This window comes from Electrophorus electricus, chromosome 14 (genome assembly GCF_013358815.1).
Source record: "Electrophorus electricus isolate fEleEle1 chromosome 14, fEleEle1.pri, whole genome shotgun sequence".
Classification (NCBI taxonomy): domain Eukaryota; kingdom Metazoa; phylum Chordata; class Actinopteri; order Gymnotiformes; family Gymnotidae; genus Electrophorus; species Electrophorus electricus.
The window spans coordinates 14,019,921-14,042,997 of NC_049548.1; the positions used below are offsets into that span (position 1 = coordinate 14,019,921).

The 23,077-nt window shown below is 41.3% G+C and overlaps 2 protein-coding genes across 2 annotated transcripts in view; one reads left to right on the forward strand and one right to left on the reverse strand.

Annotated features, from left to right (window-relative positions):
- Nucleotides 1-39: 39 nt before the first annotated feature.
- Nucleotides 40-12,815, reverse strand: bnip3 (BCL2 interacting protein 3). The gene is made up of 6 exons (XM_027013227.2): nt 12,533-12,815; nt 9,745-9,913; nt 8,886-8,964; nt 8,435-8,541; nt 3,428-3,577; nt 40-1,397 (listed from the first exon to the last, which is right to left on the reverse strand). Exons 1-6 carry the CDS (start codon nt 12,573-12,575, stop codon nt 1,352-1,354), a joined length of 594 nt encoding a protein of 197 aa, XP_026869028.2. The 5' UTR covers nt 12,576-12,815; the 3' UTR covers nt 40-1,351.
- A 9,379-nt stretch (nt 12,816-22,194) lies between these two features.
- The window catches only part of jakmip3 (Janus kinase and microtubule interacting protein 3), a 28,995-nt gene continuing 28,112 nt past the window's right edge, over nt 22,195-23,077 (forward strand). The window contains 2 exon segments of the mRNA XM_035533758.1: nt 22,195-22,393; nt 22,395-22,430. Coding sequence (XP_035389651.1) covers nt 22,295-22,393; nt 22,395-22,430 — 135 coding nt within the window. The 5' untranslated portion in view covers nt 22,195-22,294.

Genomic DNA, 23,077 nt, shown 5'->3' on the forward strand with positions numbered 1-23,077 from the left:
TGCCACTTATTTAGCCTCACAAACAAAGAACAAGCAGACTGACTAACATGTATTTATTGATTTGTACGTTCAATACAAAACCAATGAGAAATTGTGACAGATGCCGATTTATTTCCACACATGACAAAACATGCACAGAATTCTGTAGGGTCTCCTTTTGTCTCCTTGCCTTATTCCAGTTTGTACAGCAGTGAAGGGAATTGAACAGCAACTCAGAATCTTTAAATGAAGTGTACGCTTCCGATGATATTCCAGAGAAGATTCTACATTGCATTTCAGAAGGCAAACTTGTAGACGAGCAAGGCAGCGATAATGGCACAATCAACTACATAAAGAAAGCCAAGCTGCTGTTCTCTAGTGCAGCCTTTGCTCACAAAGTGCTTAGGTGTGATTGGAGGTTGTATTTGGAGCTCGACAGAAGAAAAGCTGTAAAAATAAACACATGAGCGCTGTAGTCTGTATTCAAAATAAGATGTCAAACCATGCCTAACATTCCATTTTCTCTGGATTTTCTTGTGCAAGGCTGTATCTGAAATACCTGTTTTTAGCCAGTGAACAATGCTGCACTGTTCCTGTTATGAAATGCTTACCTGAGATAAATATAACAAAAGGTGTAATAGTGTTATAATCATTAAAAAAAAAAACATTTGGTAACTGTTGAAGTTCAGGCTGCTTCTTTTGCTGAAAGACCTGCAGCTCTATGTACAGCTATATCGTATGTGATGATTGCCAATGCAAGCTTCAAACCATCCACCATCAGTTCCTTTTAATATCAACTTAGGAGCTTGTATTGTCTTCGACATGTGAGAACCGACACAGGAGCATGTCAGGAGGGTCCTACCTCACTGCTTTTACTCGCCCTGATAAACAACCCTGTCTCATGTTTGTTTACGAACCCACACGGCCCAGCGAGGGAACTGCTACCCTGCCTGAAATGTTTTAGACCTTAGTCCAAGTCCCCTTTCCCTCAGGACTCATGCTGACTCCATTCTCCAGATCTGTTCTGGTTGCATTCCTGACTTTTCTTTTTAAAAACCAATTCTGTTTATCTGCACAAGAAAACAAAAAAGGATGAAAATTGAGCACAGTTAATACTATTTAGCCACTGTCTACAGTCATAAAATGTCCTCCTTCATAATTATGAGAGGATCTTAAAAGCAGCTTGGGGAGGAACCACGACAAACAGCCAGAAGAATACACAAGGGGGAAGAAAGGTGGTGTGGCACACAGCCAGGAAAAAGAAACGGGTCATGTGATCCATGCCTATTTGTATCTACCGAAACACTGATTCAGGACAAAGCAGAGAGGATGAAGGTGCAGATATGAGATTGGATCGGTAGCTCTTCTCCCATCACAATATACCATGGGAGGTAGTTATACGCCTTCCAATGTATACCCTGAATGAAAGAGGGATGAGAGAGGAGAAGAAAGAAAAAAGACAAACAAGTCACATTTGCAGTTACACCTGGTTATTCGTTGATGTCACATTCTCTTGGTAGTTGCTTCAAAGAGTCTACAGTGGTTCATTAATTTCATTTATTTATGAAGCGTTCTGAATTATGAATGTACATCATAAATCATTTAGGGTGGCAATCAGGAATGGTACGTGCTGTACACTGGAGAGCTATAAAAATAGACCGCACTGCCTTTTATGACACTTCCTTAATGTGGCTTTAAAGCTTTCCTTAAATAGGTTGTATACCTCAACCTTTTAACCAGACATTTGTTACCATAGGTTGCTGCATTTTAGACAGACTAAGGCTGGCTTTGGTTGGCTTTTTCAAATTCTAATATGTTTACATATTACATAACATATTCAAATAGTTTTGTTTGCCAATAATGATTAAAAAAAATCCCATAATTTAAAAAAGTAAAGGGTGTTTCATTAACTTGTTGAACGTTTATCTTACATTGTCATTATCAAAGGGTTAACCTGTATTATTAACAACAATAGCAGACTCTGTTAGGAGAGGCTTAGTCATTCCCAGTTCCTTACTTAAACATTCATCTATCACTGCAAAAATACAATCATAACAACAAAGTGGGTGTAGCTGGATTTATGAACCCTGATGGTAGAATGAGCCAGGGGCACTATTCACTCCCACAAGGTCATTTCATAAAGATGAGCTGCATGTGTTTTCCCTGCCATTACGCAGCTAATGTATCGAGTCAGAATAGCGAAAACACTAAAAGATGATGTGGGGGCGGGGCCAGGGGCGGAGCAAGTGGTCTGATTCAGCCCAAACGCGTCCTTTAATGGTTGGCCCAATAGTGAAGTCACCGGGGTTACTAATGTACAGGCGAGGCGCTTCCTAGAGCTCACTACTTTCGTAGAGCACATAAGAACTTTGGCCGGGTATCGGCTATAAATCTGAAGGCAAAGATCTCTTCCCCTTCCAGCTCTAAACTGCCCTGTCATGCTGAAAACAGACCAGCATGCATTCCAGCACATCCACCCCTGCTCAGACTATGGACACCTTCAGAAATAGCACATCAAACCCTCTTTATGTAACATTATACTGTACTGAGAGACACTTAATGCATCAGCTGTTGCATGGTTCAGCAGGGACTAATGAATCTGGGCTTGCCAAGAAAATAAAGTCAGCCAATATATGTGTTAGTTTGGTTTATGTATATATTTAGGTGGATTATATATATATATATATATATGTACCAAGAGCAATACTATATGTTAAAATGGCCACGGGAATTCCAATTTATTTGACTTTTTACAGAGAAAACGTTATCACTGATTACTTAAAGGGAAGGTGAATTTGAAGGGGAGCTGATTGGATGCAACCCCCGGTCCTCTTGTCCCCAGAACATTTTAGTTATGTCCATGCTAAATAAATCTTTCCAAATAATATTTATATGGAGACATTTTATCTTTGTCATCAGACTCTTAGGTGAGATTAAAATTTCATACTTGTGTAAATTAATAAGGTAGCTACGTCTGTAAGGGGTCCAACAACCACTGTAGCACTACAGGTCACGAGCAACTGTCAAGCTAGCAATGATTTAAAGTTAAGAAAGTACCTTATAATATCTTTTAATAACTTACAAAACAAAACAACCCGAGGACATGCTTTTATATCACCATTAATTTCTTGAATAGAAAATTGAACCCCCTAGAAGAGGTTATTTTTGTACAAGGTGAATAGTTTTTATTTGTCAAATTATTTATTTAAAACCCTTTTTGCTCATCCTGAATGTTCAAATGGGGGGTGGGGGGTTGTCCAGCACTGAAATATCCCTTTAGTCTAGATCCCTGTAAAGAATGTAGCTAGTCTAGATCCCTCTAAGACTGTAAAGCTAGGAACACAGAGGGACAAACGTATGTGGCATTAACTTTGCCTGTTATGTTTTCACTCGTCATTTCACCATGGAGACCGAGTGTGTGTTTATGTGTGCAGTAACCTGTACTTACCCAAGCCCCACAGCGAGGATATGGGAGACGACAAGAGACGGAAGGAAGACTTTGAGGAACTCAGCAGAGAAGATCCCACCTTTCTTCATAACGCTAGTGTTGCGGATGCTCAGAGTGCTAGATCGTTTGGACTGCTTCAGTAAGAACTCTCTGGAAATAGCCAAGGCCAACTAATTTAAAACCAGAACACTGTAAGGAGGCCTGTATTCAGACAGGCCACTTTTTCACCTTAATGATTAGATTTTATAATTAAAAACTTTAATAGCCATTATTTAATATGACTGTTTAAGTCAACACAGCCAATGAATTGGAGATAACTGGTAAACAGTACATTTAAAGTTAATTTAAATATATTAAAATATATTTTCTTAAACTATATATCAAATATTAAAATATATTGAACCCCAAATCCAAGAAAACTTGGGACAGTTAATGAAATGCAAATAAACACAAAAAGCAGTTATTTATACATTTTAGTTAATCATGTTCATTGGGTTTTAAAGATATCCTTTTAATCCCAAAGAGCTGGGAGAGTGGCAACTTGGTAATAATAATAATAATAATAATGTGACAATTTGTTATACAGGGATGTGAGGCTGTAGTATACAAAGAGTCCTAAAGAAAGGTCTAGTCCTTCAGAAACAAGGATAGGTCAAGGCTCACCAACAGTTTGCAGAATCTTCAGTGATTAATCCCGCACTTTGGAAACAACTGTACAATTGGTCGACTGATTAATCAAGCAGCTTATTTAACTGGCGCGAGTAAACATTAAATGGCTTTTTTTTCAAACTTTTCTATAAGGTTTAGTGTTTTGATTATCTGTGGATATTTATTTAGTTGATATGTTTTATTATTTAAAATAAGTCAACTGCAGAAAGCAGAGACAATGCTGCTAATAACAAAGGGCATGTCCAAGGATGGAAACAAAAAGGAGAAAGGAGTAGGAAAATCTTTATGGATGAACACATCTTCCTAAAGACCCATTGCAGTGTTCTTCTTCTACCCCAGGTTTTGCTGGTTAGACGCAAAGGGTTTTGTTTTACAAGGAGTTTAAGTGTAAAATACGCTCAGCAGATGCTGAACGCTGTCCTGATGCGATGTAAACGACCCACTCCTGCAGTTGCAGCCTCAGAACCATCAGACATGGCCCTGATCATGGAGGAACCTGACAATCCACCAGTTCAGTCAGATACAGCGTTATCCGAGCAAGACTTGATGCAGTGGTACACTGGCCTTGGCATGTGCACTATCTGGTAACTACAGACCAGGTTTATGCAGATAAAAATTAAACTGAGTTGGATGAACAAGCAGATAAGGACAATCAGTCCCAGAACATGTTCATCTCAGATGCTAAACTTAGCAAGGAGAGTAAGCCACGGTACAATCTGATCCAGAATAGAATGCAAGTTCATCTGTGCCCTCACAAAGCACCCAGGAATCACACAGTTCAATTGACACCCATAAATAAAAGACAGGCATCTTCTATTTTTTGAGGAACAGCTAATACAATTGTTTCAGCATTGTTTAAATGTGGCTCCTCGATAGTCAAGGAAGACATAAACAAGCTGCAAGATGAAGGATCAAAGTTGACACTAGAGCTCACGTGTGTTGATGGCTGTAGATACATAATGTCTCAGCCTACTCTGAGTGGGATACATGGTACAGGATACATGCTCTTGACAGCAACAGTTTTCTTCAATGACATCCATTCATCCATTCTGCTAAATCTGAATGGTTCTCCAGTAAAAGGAGAGAAGGTCTCTACCAACTCCACTGACAAACATCCACAATTTGTTAAAGAAATAAGGGTCTGTCGGAAACGTCATGAATTTCACCAGCCACTGCAACTATGAGGAGAGAATGCGAAGGCATGAGAGACATGGACTCCATCATCGGTCACTTGTGGTGGAGTGCACAAACCTGCGAGGGTGAGGCTGAGAAGCAGGTAACAGTAATACACCTCGGTACCAACTGACACCGCTGACCAGGGGACGCGCACTGGTCACTGATGAGAAAGATCACAATGTGACCAGGAAACAGCTGGGTGAACTCTCATCTCTCCTCTGTACACAATAACCGTCACCAGATATTGGACATCAAACTCAAACTGCTCCTGACACATTCTGTCATCCAAATTTGAACTACAGAGTTTAAATAACAGTAAACTTTCTCTGTGCATAATCTACATCTGCAGATGCCACTTGGTTCAGAGTAGACATTTCTTATTCTGTTAAGCGCACATGGTGGATTGTTCCTGCTGAGTCTTTTCCCTGTCCACCATGTGAACTGATGATATGAGGCTTATCTGTAAGACCTAAAGAAAGAATGAATTTTTGAAACATATATGCCTTTAAGGTATGTAAAAATGATACAAGTTGTTTAGCTTAACCTGTAAAACTACTGAACGAATTGCATAGTCCAGTTACAGTGAACCATTTCCATGGAAACTACATAACCCTTACTCATCCATTTTCTTGAAGTAGGAAAGTAGAAAAAACAATTTGTTTTTGTTGCAAAACAATTCACATAAACTATTTGGTGTATTTTTAGACTTTTTAATCTTGTTGGTCAGAAAAGATATACAATACACAAGAATACAAATGACCAGGAATAAAAGTGAATTTAGTACATGATGCCTTTTAAACAAGGTCCATTTAGCTAATATTAAATACATTTTATTCAATTTAAAATTCTTTTCTAAAAGAAATGTAGAAAATTTTATGTAAACATAGACTGATGTCTTCACTTGCCTATTGATGACCTGGTTCCCATTTGGCAGACCAGCACTCGGGACACAGAGGTTGACGAGGGCGGTGTATAAAACAACTGGACTGTGGCAAACTGCCTCGATGTTCTCATGTGCTGTGCTGCCTGGGATATCTACAAATATAATCAAACTTGTAAGCATCTTGTTGGTGCACATTATTGTATACTTTCATAAAGTATAAAGCATTCGACAGCGGTGGCTGCAATTCTCTAAATTACTGACACTGAAATACGTTTTACCATATGCTCGTTTGATACATATGCTTACCTTGAACAGTGCTCTGCACAACAGAGGCATTCCCTCTCAGCTGGAACAGACAAGCAGGTGCTGCACAGACACTATCGATTTTGCCTCCTCCTCACTCTTGCCTCATCTCTCTGATTGTCTTTGTTTTGCTGTGCTTTATGAATAATGTCCTCTATGCTGTCCTCCTTGCTAACGTGCTTAGGTTCAAACTGAAAAGGCTGAACAGAAGACAGGTTTATCTTGCTCTGGGGTCACGAGAACGCGGCCGAGACCAGTACAGCCATTTGATGTCACTCGCCAGACCAGTGGCGAAGTTTTCATTTCAGTTTTGGGGCAGGGGACACTGCTCACACCACCTGGCCTAACACATTATACGAGTATAGTGTGTGCAGGAAATATCATAGGCACTGGCATTTTTCATGGTCATAGGCATAAAACTATGCCTATGACGCAGACTCCACTGCAACTCAAATAACAATGGTAACCATGTCAAATTTGATAAAAACCAAGACATCCGTCACTGTTTATGTAGCAGGTGTCAGTGTTATTCTAATAACTCGGACAAGTCTTAATATTTGGGATTCCCTTAAAAAACCTCCAACCATGTGTAATGGATACCAGGGCTGGGGCTTGGAGACACTTCATTAAACCCTGTTCAATTGACAGCTTTCACCACTGTGTCCACAGATGAATGCTAAGGCTTTACAGTGCCAGAAGAAGTAATACATCCACATGCAGAGGAGCCATCCCCCTCCCTGAGCCCCCTCCCCCATCCCCCACACCCCACAAGCTCTGTCTCATCTGACATGGACAGTAGCCCAGTGGAAGTGTGTTTCATGGTCCAACAAGTCATCATTCTGAATAGCTTTGGGGGGGGAGCTGTAGCATTCTCCAAGCCAAAGAGGACACCACCCAAGCTGTTCAAAAGCTGGTGTCTGTCATCGTATGGGGGTGAGTCAGGGACCATGGCATGGGTAACTTTCGTATCTGTGAGAGCATCATAAAAGCAAAGAGTATAAGTTTTGGAGCAACATATACTGCGATCTAGATGCCGTCTTTTCCAGGGACACCCCTGCATTTTCCGGCAGGACAACACCAAACCAGTTAAAAAGTGCATGAATGTATGAGCAGACTGCTAGACTGGCCTGTGTGACGTATTCTTATGTAAAAAATGCAGCAATGAAGGCTTCATGCAACTGTGCAGCTAAAGGCCTGCATCATGGAATGCATGAACTCTGGGGAATTCTGGTGTCTTTATTATTTAATAACACTTAATATGTGTGGAAAGAAAAGGTATGGTAAATACCTAACTCTTCCAACGCTTTTGGAATGAGTTGCAATAATCATATTTGAAATAAGTATATATTTTCAAAATACAATTACATTTACAAAGTAAAAAATATCAAATAATTGTTTATATTACGGAGTGGGTTTGCTCAAAATTTTGCATAAGAACACTACCATGAATAAGGAATGGTATCAAAACACCCTCCAAGAGCAACTTCTCCCAAAGATCAAGCAGCAATTTGGTGATGAACAATTATTATTAAAGCATGATGGAGCACCATGTCACAAGTCAAAAGTGATAAGCAAATGGCTCGGTGAACAAAACATGGAAATTTTGGGTCCATGGCCAGGAAACTCCCCAGATCTCAATCCCACTGAGAACCTGTGGTCAATCCTCAAAAAGAGGATGAACAAACAAAAACACAGAAACTGTGATCAATTCCAAGCACTGATTAGGCAAGAATGGGTGGCCATCAGTCATGATTTTGCCCAGAAGCTGATATCTAGTATGCCAAGACGTTTATTCCGGTTGTGTCTTTATCTATGGATATTCTGGTTACTCAACCCTGGAAAGTACTGCTCACTCTGTGTATGGACTTGCACCAAATAAAGATAGCTCTTCTCAGCATTTGCATCTGCTCTCAAATCACTCCTTATTACAGTGTCATTATTGCTAAAACTCCTAAAGACTGTATTGCTTGATTTACTTGGGTGGGACGTTTTCTGGACGGCTCGACCAATCCCATATCCAGTCAGGATTCTTCTTCATCAGGTTGTCTACCTCTCTTCTTCTCTCCACATAGTCCTCATCTGACTGGAACCAAACAAGAACAGTCAAGTTATGGTAACCTCACTTCCCTCCTACAGAAGAAAATAATCTGGTTATTTTTATCATATTCATAAACTCCAAGAATACCAGGATTCAAGTTTACAGTACTTTTTTGAATAATAAATATTAATCTGTGGAGATCAACCTCAGTAGAGAGGGGTAGACTGGCCAGATAAGAATGTTACTAGGGATACTATTGATACTGTACCATCCAGCTGGGATTTCAAAATTTGATGCTCAATCATATGTCTCCTCAGCTGCTTGGACATTGTAAGCCATTTTGTATACCTTTACATGGGAGGATCAGCCATCATGTCTCTAAAACATACCTGTGAACTGTTCTTTTCTGCTGAGCTGGGGACTTCTGAGCCTCTGCACAAGAGCAAAGGAGTCTGGGATCTTGGAGGACTACAAAGATAAAAGAAAAACAAATTTCATTTGCAATAAGACGAAGTGCCAGACTACCTTTAAAAGCCCTTGTCTTCACAGGAAGAACTTTCAGGTATTGCCTGAAACTATTGATGAAATAAACCATAAAATAGTTTAAGAGTGTGAGCCCACATCACTGCAGTCCTTGCCGAAGACCACGTACATGGTGAGTGCCACTCTGACACCCTACACAGTTTCACAGTCTCATAGCCTCACAGTTCTTGCATGCACATTTGTGGACTGCAGGACCATTTGGAAATGGGCCAAAGACTGGGTGAGAGACTCTCGCCATAACACACCCACATTGTTTGATTGACAGGAATGCCTTGTTGAAAGTGGAGATGCAAACAGGGTTGCAATTGAATTTTCATTTTGGCTGAGTTAGGGGCACATTGGTGAGGAAGCACAATTGCAAACAGAAGGTAGTTATTCCATTTTTAATATGTCAGAGTCAGAACATTAAGGCAGTGAAAATTGAATGTCAAAAGAACTCTTTCATTTTTAAATTGTCAGCCACAGAAATGCAAATACATTGAATTTGTATTGTATCTGAAAAGCTTGAAATATGTTACCATAGAATAGGGCACAGGATATTAATGCAAGTCTTTGTCAAAGGCCTGAAATGACCTGTCCGAGGGTTCAGACAAATCCGTCACAGGGTAAAGACTAAGCCCTTGTACGGTTCATACAAATCCCTTATAACGGACAGACTGACCCCTCATATGGTTCAGAGAAATCCTTTGTAGGGTTCAGACTGACCTGTCACATGGCAGACTTCCTCTGGAGCTGCTTCTGCCTGACTCGTGTTGAGCATCCAGGAGCATCTTCTCCATGTCTCCACTGGGAGCTGCGCTTGGGACCTGCTCATCCACACCTGATTTGGTAGCAGTTCCACCTCCATTATTGAAGTGCAGTTCCACCCAAGAACCTTGGAAAAGAAAGAAAAAACATATTTGAATATTTGAAACCCAATAGTTCTACAGTCTCTCATATATATATATATATATATATATGTATCGGCAGTAGTAATTTTTGTGTACAGCTGATGATCTACTTTTCTACTACCTCTACATCTTTAACTACAGTACACCACAGTTACTCACTGCAGTCCACTAAAGTCTTTAGAAGAACTAGATTTTGAATGACACACAGATTGTTCCAGATTGTTTAATGTTTTTTTTTAAGCAGTTCTTAAAAGTCAACATTAATCGCTAGCCAGAATGTATTTTACTTCCTTAACATGACATATTTCTGAGTGAAAAAGCGAAAATTATGGGCGGGGCATGATTTTATCTATCAACATTTAATGAGATTGTGAAACCTTTAAAATGTAACAATTCACCAGGGCCCTAACCATGATATTCTAGGCATATTTCCTGCTAGCTGGTATTATCTAGAGAATCATGCCATGATATTACTGGTTAAAATAATTTTTGCCCACCTTCTGGCCATGATGGTGAAGAAAAATGTCATAAGCATTTCAGAGGGGGGCAGAAGTCAATGCACTTTAACTAAAGATTTCAGAGAAATTAGATTTTTGTCTATTGAATGATTTGCTATGAACTTACTATGAATTGCTATGATTTGCTATGAATTTACTATGATTTGTGCTTAATGTGACAAAAGGACAAAGGTTAAAAAAATGTCCATTTTGATTTTTAATAAAACGTTGCTTTTAGCACCTTCAGATTAGTACTTATTACAACCAAAAATTGCATTAATAACAACTTTAAGTCTGTCTGCTTAGTTTCTGCCAGATTTGCATACTGTTTGGGAATGAAAGCTACCCATTCTTCCAACTATTTCTCTCTCCAGACTGAAGACCAGCAAGTGGAAGGAACTTCCACCATAAATGGGCAGATACCAGCAAGTGGAAGGTTTTAAATGTTGAAAGTCATGTGCAACCCAATTGGAGCTAGTCTCGCCCATTTGGTTCTGGTCTGCAGAGATGCCCTTCTTCATTTTTCCTGGAAGCTGTTCAGGTTGGCTGTCTGGACTGCAATTTTCAAACAGTGCCACTGATTATTGATTGCCTTTAGTTCGGGACTTTGACTTGATTATTATATTGACATTTTTCTTGTACAACCACCCCTGTGTTGCTTTAAAGTGTTTTTTCCTCAGTAAGGGATTTTTCTAGCCACCCTACCCTACAGGCTTGTTTATATGCAGAGCTTTTGATATCACTGACTGGTGCGTCTTCTCTCTAGTCTCAGCCACTGAACTCTGTAGCTCCTCCAATGTGATTATTGGCCTTTCTATGGCTTCCCTCACAAGTCTCCTTCCTGCTGTAACACTGACTTTTGCAGGACTTTCTTGTCTATGAGTTTTGCGGGACGGTCTTGTCTGTGCAGTGTCTGGTTGGTGTGATGCAGCTTCTATTTCTTCACATCTGTCTCAACAGTGCTGACTGTGAAAATCAGATATTATTGTTTAGCAATTTCCTATCTTGCACACGATATGACTTATGTTTAATTTCCTTGGAATGCTCTTTCAGTTTCACAACTTTCCAGATTCATAGTCTGAACAATACTATTTTAATTAAGGAAGTCTTTTATCCAAAAGAAAAATTAAAGGTTAAAACTTTTTTAACAATTCACAGGTAAAGGCCAACTGTGAGCTATTTATATAGGTGGTCACACACAGACACACACACACACACAACTCCAATCAGAGCGCTCTAATCCCTGGAAGCATTAAACACCAAATATCCAGTTGACTGTTATTAACTGTTAATGACAGTATAGTTGTGCCTCCACCTCCTATCACAACAAAGTTTATAGCAGGTTATAACATGTCAAGACAGGTTGAGTCAGTTTCAGGGTGATCACAGAGAACTTGGTAAATTCCACCAGGCAGACTCAGGATTACAGCAAACACAAAGGCCAAGTGTGTTTTAGATATCAGCGCTGGTAGTGCTTTGTAAACCGTCTTTTTTTTTTTCTAAAAGCTCCTGGTAAATCGTTGTGTCCCCAGTAGGCTATAAGCTCGTATGTTTATTCCAGTCGCCATCCAATAAACTCGCATCGCGCTATCTTCCTCCTCCTATTGCGTCATATAATGAAGCAGACTCGTGTATGGAGGGATGGTTTTTTTTGTTCCATGTTGTTGTTTACACGATGCCCATCACAAATCAACAAAGTACACGCAATGCTTTACAATTTGGTGGGTTTAGATTGGTAGATTCAGAGAAACAACCAACAGGCTGTTCTTGAACTGCGATTTTTAATGCGGACTGACGACGGTTCAGGTTTCTGCGTCATCAGTGTGTGCAGCTCCCAACACCGCAGTTTATGCGTTTTGTACACAAAGTAGATGTTTCGACGATTCTTTTCAAATCTTATGAGCTAAAGGTGCTGATTGTTTGCGTCTCCGGGCTAGTATTGAAACGACATTTATTTCCCATATTAGACGAAGCTCTAACCATTCAACGAAAAACAATAGAATAAAGCATTGGTTAAGTTAGTTTTCCAAGTTCGAGGAGTGGCAAAACGTCTCACTGCTGATTTGTATCAGGGCGATAAGTATAATATAAGCTACTGAGGCGTACCTTGCAGGTTCTCCTCGGCGATGGTTTGTTTTTCTGTCGACATGTTTAGAGGTCTCTCTCACCTCGGATGATAGATCAGTTGCACCTGATCGGATAAAATGTTCGGCGAAAATGCAGTCTCGACGGTCTCAAACCGTGCTTCGACGTAGTCCGCCAAAGAGATTCTGCGAGACGCATCGGTCGTGTCAATCCGAACGAAACGCTTTTTAGGGCGGACTTCCGAGCTTTTATAAACGACACGCATGAGGATTCATGTGACCCAGTACAGAGTCAGTGTACCATGAACACAACACTGTACCAGTACAGTGACGTAATGGTCTGGCTGTCCTGGAGAGTGTAGGCGATTGGTCCAAACAGGGGCCTGTCACGCCGAGCCAGAGTAACTCTGCGAAGGGCTGTGTAACAACACAAGCACGTTTGGATCCGGGTTGCCAGGTTGCTATAAATTCTTGTCGCGTAATTATCTTTGATAATCATTAGGCATTTGCTTCCACTATTAGGCAAATTTGCGAATCTTGTTGGAAAATATTAACTGTAGTTAATGTTTTTGGCATTTATTGACGTAACTAACTACATTTGAAAGAGGTAAAGCGATGTATGACTAAGCTCAGAGGAAATCCAAAATTCTAAATACATCTTCAAATGACAGTCTACAATTTTGCCAACTTCCGTCTGGGCAGACAAATGTACCGGTTACATTTTAAACTTTAATTCACATTTTAAATTTGGTTGTTTGACATTGGACCATAGAGATAGACCTGTGGTGAATTCATGAATTACTGTGATCTCTCCAAGTTGTAGCAGTAAATATTTATTTTTTACAATTAGCCCACACAGACTTATCTGGCGTAGCCTAGTCCAACCTCTGACAACTATTTTTAAATGTTGAAACGTTTGCATTTAGTAAGCACACATTAATGACCTGTGAATGTGTATTCTTCTAAGTCCAAGAATCCCAACGTAGTCATTTAAGCGGGAAGCCGATAGTCAGACAAATAGGCCAATATACAAGGAAGATTAGGAAACCAGCGAGAATAAACAACGTTAACTTCTAAACTAAGAAGACTATAGGAAAGGCGAAAACAAACAAACAAACATGTGTGGAACATTATGGTTGGTGACCAAAACACGGGACAGGGCGGCTCCAGAACTGAACCTAAAACATGGCATGGAGCAGCCCACATGGGAACCACAACAATAGGAGGAAAATATAGCACAGTATTACAAAATCGACCAGTATGCAGGTGCATTCTGTTGTTCATTGAATACTCGTTGTTACGGTGTAAACCTCTTATCAGCACCAAAAACCAAAGAGGTCAGAGTAAGCCAGTGGTACCGAAGTGGGATAACTAGATCAAGGTATTAGCGACACCAAGGTATCTTCAGTTCTGTATCTTCAAGGGAGCAAACACACTTTAATAAAGCGGTGTACTTCAGCAGCACAAAGATCAGCTTTTGGAAAAGGCTTACTGATGGTTATTGAAGATGAGAACAAATACAGTATAATTTTGTATGAAATCTGGACTCCCGTGTTCATTTTCTAAATCTTTAGCTAGAGAACTAGCACGCCTTAACCCAGTAACCTTACATTTATGGCATTTAGCTGACTATTTCATCCAAAGCAACTTACAATTATGACTAAATACAACTTCAGAAATTGAGAGTTAAGGGCCTTGCACAGGGGCCCCAACAGTGGCAACTTGGGCGCCGGCTAATTTTCTGCTAATGAAAAGGGTGTATTTTTCTGCACTTACATATCTGTGGTCAGCAGGTGGCGAAAAGAGCTGTGAACAAGCTTGTGTGTGTGTGTGTGTGTGTGTGTGTGCGCACACGCTGCGACGCGCTCCTCCACCATCCAACCCCCCCACCCACTGGGCTGCCTGTTTCATCCTTTGCTCCATCAGGGCTGGGGGTGTGTTCTTGGTAAGTGCCAAACCCTGCTCTTTCTCTTTCTCCCTCTCTCTCTCTTTCTTTCTCTCACTCACTCTCTGGCTCTCTTGCTCTCCTTTAAAAAAAAACACCCATCCAAAACTGCTACTCCAAGAGATGCTTCTGCCTTTTTCGCGCTCCTCCCTCCGCCTGCTGATGAATCACTCCACGCTTTCTCTGTGCTGAAGCTGGAGTCAGCCCTGTGCGCTCTCTCGCGCAGCCCCTTCTCTCTGCCCGCGGTGCCGTTGTGGAGCGGAGGAGATGAGACGAGGACGGAGAGGTTGCTGAAGCGTCTGCGCGCAACGCTGGGAATGACAGCACGTCCGTTCTCGTTTCAGAGCGTGTGCCACCGCTCACGCGGTATGACGGAGAATCCGGCTGGTTCCCAGCCGCATCACGCAGACTGAAGACGCCACGCAACCTGGATCATGCCTATAAGGTCAGTTACATCCCTCTTTCCCTGTGGATATCCAAACATCTGTCCTTCAGATGCAGGGCTGCACTTGTTTTGTGTCTGACTGCAGGGAACAGATGGGTTTGATAGTCATGTTGTGGAGGTTGGTATTACTGCTTCTGCGGTCTCGATCAGGGCCTGTTCGGCTGGTGGTTAGTAAGTTCTCAGTCAGAGCTGCGGCATGCCTCTGCAAAAGGAAATACTTGAGCAAATCATGTTTAGCTATTAAAGCCTAGAAAATATATTTTACAGTGACATTGCTTATAAGATACCATATGTCCATTTGCCTATTTTTAGACTTCAGTGAAACCACATATCTTCAGCATGGCTGTCGTCTTTCTGTGTGTTTCTGGTAGAGGAAAATAATTCAGTGTGATATGGTTGCATTCAGCTTTTACCACAAGGAAATTGGAAGAGTCAGATTCCAAATGATGCAAATGCATTAGATGGTTCTCTACAATGTCAATCTTCAAATGTAATTAATGGGACAGATTAGCTGTTTTGGGCAGTAGGGTTGCATATAGCCTATAGAAAACTTACAGTCTTCTAAACTATTGCTGACTTTTTGATGTGCAGGAGAGTAGTGTTTACAAACCCTGCATTTAAGACTACCTCTACAAAATGAGTCAAAAGATGAAGAGACAGAGAGTTTCACATGCACTTTGCCTTTATGCGCATATTCACTATCATAGTTTTATCCCATTAAAAACTCATTTTGTTGCTCACATGGAGAGATCTAGTAGCTCCTGAAGAGCAACTTTTCAAGCACTTAAAACATTTTTAGTAATCACCCAATACAAGAATATTTAAGTTGACTGGATGTATGTATTTGTAACTTTGTTCTTTTTACTGGCTACTGTGTGCATGAGCTAATTTCTTTGTGTCTTGAATAGGTCTAATACACATGTTTCTTCATCATAATCAATGAATCTGAATGGTGGGTACCCTCATAATCAATAACTAGACCACAGGCTCTGAGGATGTTTAATTGATCACCCATGAGTAATATTCAAAATTGTCTTTCACAAATATAACACAGTATAGCATGAATTATGACCTGTGAATGGTGCAAAATACAGTTCTCCTATTTATTTCAGCTGTCTCTAAAGCAAAAATATGATGAGTCATAGTGCTTAGATTGTAATTAAAGGGTTAATTTAGTCTGATGAGCATATTCTCCCATGCTGATTAAATCTCGTCCTAGAACAAAGGTGAAGTGGGGGTTTCCCTGGCTCAGAGATACAGCTGTTGTTGATGCAGTGTTTTGCCCGTGTAATGCCCCAGTAGTGCTTGTGGAAAACCTTTAGCTGTCATTAAAGCAGCCTGCAGGACCAATTGCAGATCATTCTGCTTTACTGACCTACTTTTGTCTTTGCTTAGAGGTTTGGGTATTTGGTAGGAGGTTAATAAGCCATGACTCTAGATCAGTGGTGCTTAAACATGACCCCGAGTCAAAATGTGGATTTGGCCAAATCCAACCAGTATCTAGCAGTTGCTCTTTGTTAACTGAAGAGTTATTGTAACTTGTTGGATACTCTATCACAACTGATCCCTGTCTCTAGGTCACAGACCTCTAGGACAGTGATTTGAATTCTCTGTACCTCTGAATATCTCTGTTCTTGTTTCTCAGAAGTAATAGAGTAATAGAGTCTGTCCTAATACACAGCTGTTGGTAATGCCATGAGGAATTCATCTTAGCCAATGATCCACAAAATGTATCCAACTCAATGGGGCAGAGCTGATGTCTGCTTTTCAGAGAGAGCAGTGAATGTCACCTCTAGCTGTCTTACAGCAAGGAATAATCTCTAAAGGTGAAGCTCCTCTAATGGAAGAAAAATCGTAGAGCCCTGGTAATCCAAACATCATAATAATAATAATAATAATAGACATGAGAGAGTATAATGTTAGACTGCTGGATTGTTGTATTAGTTTTGAGCTTCCAGGAAAGACTAGACTTTTCTGTTTCTAATGTCTGAATAGCAGCATGGGTAACAAACAGCTTGCTGTTGTAACTCAGTATGTACCATAGCATGTGTTACTTTCCTTCCGACAAAACATTTCAGCAGCTCCTACAGCGAAACCCCATCCTCATGGTGCACTTCAGCAGTGCCCACCAGGCACACTCTAGAAAGGCACTCTGGCATATAGCACACTGAAGGCTCAACGGTCCAGAGGGAATTCATGGAATTCAGATATGCTCAGTGTTCTGTGGTACTAAAACATCCTCCCCTTTCATTCCGTCTCCAGCTCCGATACTCTTTCGGCTGTGCTTCTTTAAAGCACTTAAAGGGTCCTGGTTACTTTGTCTGTGGTCTGAACGTGAAATGGCTTTGGCCTGAGAATGAACTCTGGGAGTACAGGGCAAGACGTTAGTCAGTAGTCACTTCACATATTCCAAACGCCTTCCTGTGCTCTGAGAATGTGCTAGGCTGGCATGAACCAGCTTGGCCAGAGCTTTAAAGCAACGACACAGCAGTCATTTACACCCCTAGCAGTGAGAAGGTGCTGTGTGATGGGTGTAACTGACAGTAGTGAGGAAGAATGCATCAGCTACAGGACAAGGTTAGGCTTTAGTGAAGTTACAGTTGTTTACTGATACATGCACACTAATGAAGCGTCTAGTATAAATCGGCTCAGGTGATTTAAAACAAAAATAACTTTTTCTTAGTAATGTCTTCATAGTAATGTGTCTAATTCTGCTACCTTGTTCATTGCACCACACTACACTATAAAAAATAGAACTATCATTATGCTTCCCTATTACAGAAAACATTACTGACTGAATTTTGGCTCATTGTGCTCATTTCACAGTGGACCGTATACATGATCCCCATCAACAACCTCTTAGACAGTCGCAGAGCAGTTTGGGAGTTTGCACGCTGTTATGTTGGAAGATATTTTCTCAGTGGTACTGGTGAAATGTGGTGCTTGCGTTTGATTTGCTCATCAGATGAAGGGTTAAATGCAGGCCATACTGTTTGGAGTAGATAAATTCACAAGAAAGTTATTCACTTTTGGGGAAGCCACAACTCGGGACATTTGTCTATAAAATGGGTGTCAGAGCGGTCTGAAAATGAACCAAAAAAATTAATCACCAAATACATGCATGCAGCAAAGCGTGTATAGAATGTGTGGCAGGTGTATCACTGCAGATTTGTGTGATGCTGAGGAGTTATAGCAGGATGCGTGGACGAGTCACGTAAAACTGAAACATACGTTTATTACAACACAACTCAACACAACAAAAAAGTAGCATGCAAGCTATCGGTTAAACATTGACAATATTCATATTTAGACAAAAGACTTATACACACACACACACACACACACACTAATGATACACAACGAGGAGCAGGTGTGAAACACAAGGAGGACGTGACCATACAGACAACCACACACACACAGGGAGACGTTTTGGGGGGAGGGGCCGTATCGTGACAGAGCTTATGGGGCTACGACCCCAAAACCCACGCCGAATGGCAAAGCCGGAGGACCAAGTGACCTGCCACAGGCCAGCGCGAGCAGAATAGAGGGGGGAAGGACAGAGACCAGGACAACAGACACAGGGACAGGGACAGGTACAAAACTACATAAAGGACTGTTAAAGAGTCCTAAGAAGCCGGCAGGAGCCCCGGTATGTCCCCCAGTCTTAGGCAGGTGGGACTCCAGCCCAGCCGCAGGGGGATCGCCCCTCACTGATTTGGGGGGCTGTGACGTCCGTGCACCCATTTCAGGAGGTGCACCAGTTACATTGCCTGTCTCTGGGGTAAGTACTGGTGTCGCCTCCCCCTTGCCTCTACGAGGCTTAGGTACGGGCGCACAAGTTCCAGGGCTGTATGCCCTAGTAGAGTGAGTTTCCCCCTCGAATGAGGTCGCCTCTCTTTGCACCGCACGGGATAGTTTGCCTGCTCCTGAGCGGCACCTCCTAGGCGGAGCCTTGGGCGGTCTCTTAGGTGCCGGAGGCTCTTCGCTCCGGGAGTCTGCAGATTCAACGTCAATGACAGAGGGAGGGCCCCTATGGAGGACCTCCTCCACCTCCAATGCTGGATCCTCCCCACGGTCGAACTCCGAGTCCGTCCGCAGGCTAACGTCGCTGCATTCCCCTCTCTCTCCATACTCAGCGTAGCCTTCATTATAGTCCATGTAGGGGTCGTAGGACCCAGTGGAGTCCTCCCCCAAGTGCCAGTTCTCATAGTCCGGCTGGTCTCCGTAGCACTCAGCAGAGGCCGACCCCAGATCATACACAGGGCCCCCAAAATTGTCCAGGGGGTTCCTCCCCCGTTGTGAACCCATGGAGCGAGGTCAGAATGAACGTCTCTCCGCGGGACAGGAGGAGTCCACAGAGTCGGACTCTGAGGACTGGATAGCATTATGCCAATCCTGGTGGCCAGACGTGGTTCCGCACGACTCCCCCGCTTCCGCATCTGGAACACACTCACCTGGACCACGCTTTCTTGGACCACTCTCCCTTATTGTGGGAGTCAGGAGGGTGCCCAAGAACACCGGGAGCTGTGGGAGGGCGTTTACTTCCCTTCTTTCCCTTCCTCATCCCAGGCATCCTTCGGCAGTCGATGTTTCTGTGACGCTGAGGAGTTATAGCAGGATGCGGGGACGAGTCTCGTAAAACTGAAACATACGTTTATTACGACACAACGAAGATGTAGCACGCAGGCTATTGGGTAAACATTGACAATATTCACATTTAAACAGAAGACTTATATACACACACACTAATGATACACAACGAGGAGCAGGTGTGAAACACAAGGAGGGCGTGGCCATACAGATGAACACACACACACACACACACTCACAGACACATGGGGAGACGTTTGGGAGGAGGGGCCGTACCGTGACAATTTGTTTGAATCTCTCAGTAAAACATGGGGGGGAAAGCTGTACTGAAATATTTGTTTGTTTGTTTTTTTTGCTTGCAGTAACTGTTGAACTTCCAAGTTCATGTTTCATTAATACATGCAACTACAAGATGTTTTTTACCTAAACATTACTTAAGCATGTAAGAGGTACTTACATATAAGAGGTAAGATTGTGTTCTGAAACTACCTTTCTGATACTATTCCAAAACAGCTTTTATTTCTGACACCAAAATGGATGACAACGTTAAATTGTAGCAATTCAAACCTACTGAGACTAGCTGTTTTCTGGAAAAATTAAGCCAGTTCCTAGATGACTTACAGAAAAATCAGTTGCAAATGCCAGCTGTCTCTTGATGACATTGTGCTACCAAATCCAAAGCCAAAATCATTTTTATATCATTAATTGTGATTGATGATAACCATTTTATTAATTAAAGAATGTCTGCTACAGTTGCCACTGGGGGTTACTATTCCAAATGATGCGGCTGTTGATATGGTTCCTAATGTTATGTGCAGGTCTGCCCATTCAATGTTTAAAATGCAGCTCACATTTTTGAATAAAAGGCTTTTCATACATAGTCAGGGGCTAGGGTCTGAAGGAGAAGTCACATTTCTTACAACCACACAATTACAGCAGACAAAGAGACGTGGAGCGCTGTGCTAAATGTGTCTCCCTATGACTTTACTCCATTGAGCTGAAAAGATGATCTCCATTTATGAGCAAATCTGAGTCACTGATCTTTTTCTTGTAAGTTAAAAAAACAGACAAGTACAAAACATACAGTAGTCCATGTATTTGAGAATTCTCCCTTTTTTCCACTAAATCAGGGATTGCAAATGTGTGAGCATTTAATTTCAAAATGACAAATAGTCTTTCATTATATTAATATGTGGTCTGTAAATAATTCATTATTGATCAAATTGAACAATGGTAAATACTATTTACTGGAATGTAACTCTAATCATGTGACTAATCACTTTCCAAAAACAAGAGAAATGACCCTACACCTCTCAAGTACACTGTCAATATTCTCCTATTGCTGAATTCTTGTATTACTAGATAGCTACATCTAACCTGTTCTCAGTGACTTAAATGCACACACATGTACGTGCACACATACATTCTCAGACTCAATCCTCTCTGCCACACCTGGCAAAAGTCTTTGACTTTATCTCAGGTGTTAAAAAACAGTGTACCTTACTACTTGACCATCCTCTTTGTTCGCACAGTGTTTACAAAGGAAGTGATTTGGTTTTCAGCCAGTAAGAGCTCTGTAAATGTGTCAAAAAGTTGTTTCATTCTTTGCCAGTCTTTGAAGAGAGAGCATGTTCCTCTCAGTCCTTCTAGCCTAGCAGTAAGGCCCAGCAATGGTAGTATTGGAAGCCATTTACTTGTGGCATTAACTAATAAATAGTAGGAGTTATACTCACAAAGGTTTTTTGTCCACCATCAAGCTTGTATGAGCAGTTAGTAAACATTTTTACATCAAAGCTACTGCTCATGATGTTTAGAATGGGGAAGCAGAATTTTTTTCTTATTAATGTAGAACAAATTGTTTTGAAATGTAATTTTATTTTGAGTGGTCATAATGTGTGATATAAACCTACAGAAGGTCATGCATAAGTATTAAAAGTGCATGCAAGCCAGTGGGCAATCTCATCAAATGTTTGGAATGTATTAAAAATAAAAGATAAATAGATTTATGGGGCATAAAACACTATAGAATATTCATTATAGACTAATGCATTGGCTCATTAATGTATGCTTCTCTGTAATGATGCTAGTGTATGTGATTAAAATCTCTGTTTCAACTACAGAAGAGACTTTGGCTTCAGATCCTGTGTGACTTAAAGACTTGCAGAAAAAGGGAGGAGAGTGTGTGTGGGAGGTATAGTGGGGTAGGGCCCAAGCTCAGACACATGGCCCAGGTTAGCCGAACATGATAAGTGTATGTGCGGGAGCCACGTGTTTCTGAAACAGTCTCATGAGTTGCCTTTCGCACTATCCAGACTGCATTCGAAGTCCTCTGGAGTCAGAAAGTTACCTTCTTGAGCACCCAAAGTGCAAGAGCATTTTGGAGAAATTGAAAGAGAAAATTAGTCTGTAATTTCCCTCAAGTGCAGGCATGACCAGTGAGGAACAAACTGAACATTTGTGCCTTGGCAATGCTGAAAGATGATCTTGATAAACATATATTTAAGACAATGTTGGAGCTTCAAGTATAATCCAAAATTATTACAAATCATTAAATTGTCTACCTGTGCCTATATATAAATATATAAAATTACAGTGATGAAAATAACTATTTACTGGATTTCTGGAAAACACACATTTAAACTTAATTTTATTTAACTACCAATTTTATAAAACATTTTTTGCTTGTGTCCTGACCTGCAGGTGGGTGCGGAAGATGTAGCTGAACACCAAGTGACAGAAACTGTGATCGTTCACAAGCTCAGGTCATCCCTGGGAAGGGTGTGGCCTGTGGAGCACCACCCACCATGTCTAAGAAGGTACCCAGTGGGCGGGGCAAAGGGGAGCGGCCTGATGCCATGGCAGCCCTGCAGGCAGCCAATGAAGAGCTGAGGGCAAGCTCCACGGGACATTCAAATCGAACTGCAGCAGGAGAAGAACAAGGTAAGAAGAAACACTAACAAAGCCTTTCACCTTTTAGGGATATTTGCATTGTTCGGGGTTTTTGATGATAATGATGCATACTGTGGAAATCTCTCGAGTGTTTAGATTAATTCCACTCCTCCATCTAAAGTAACTTATTGCCCTCTAAACAATAATAAACGAATTAAAATAATAATAATAAAAAAACAACAATTAAATGAGCAGACTGCAATAGCAGGATTAGCAAGGGCGAGCCTTTATAAAGTTCAGAGAGGCTTTGAACCGTCTATTAGCCCCTTTTGTACTGTTGGCTTATTCTTAGTGAGGCTGTGCTGCTATGGTGTTTGACTCATGTATATTCAGAGAAGTTTCTGATTGACAAGTATATTGAGGGTGTTTTGTCATCCTGTCCAGTTACATCCATGTCTTTTTTTTTATTGGATGTGTGTGTGTGGGTGGGGGTGTTGCCATGGTGACTATGCAAGGGTTTTGAAGTCCCAGGAGTGCAGAGAGACCGTTCCAAGTGTTTCCGAGTGACTGGCAGAATTGGAGTAGACACTGTTTAAATGCTAAGTGTGGTTTACTGCCCAAGTGAGGTACCAGTGTACTGCTGTCACTAGCATACAGAAGACCTTGATGTAAGGAAAAGTGTGATTTTGTGGTGGCTG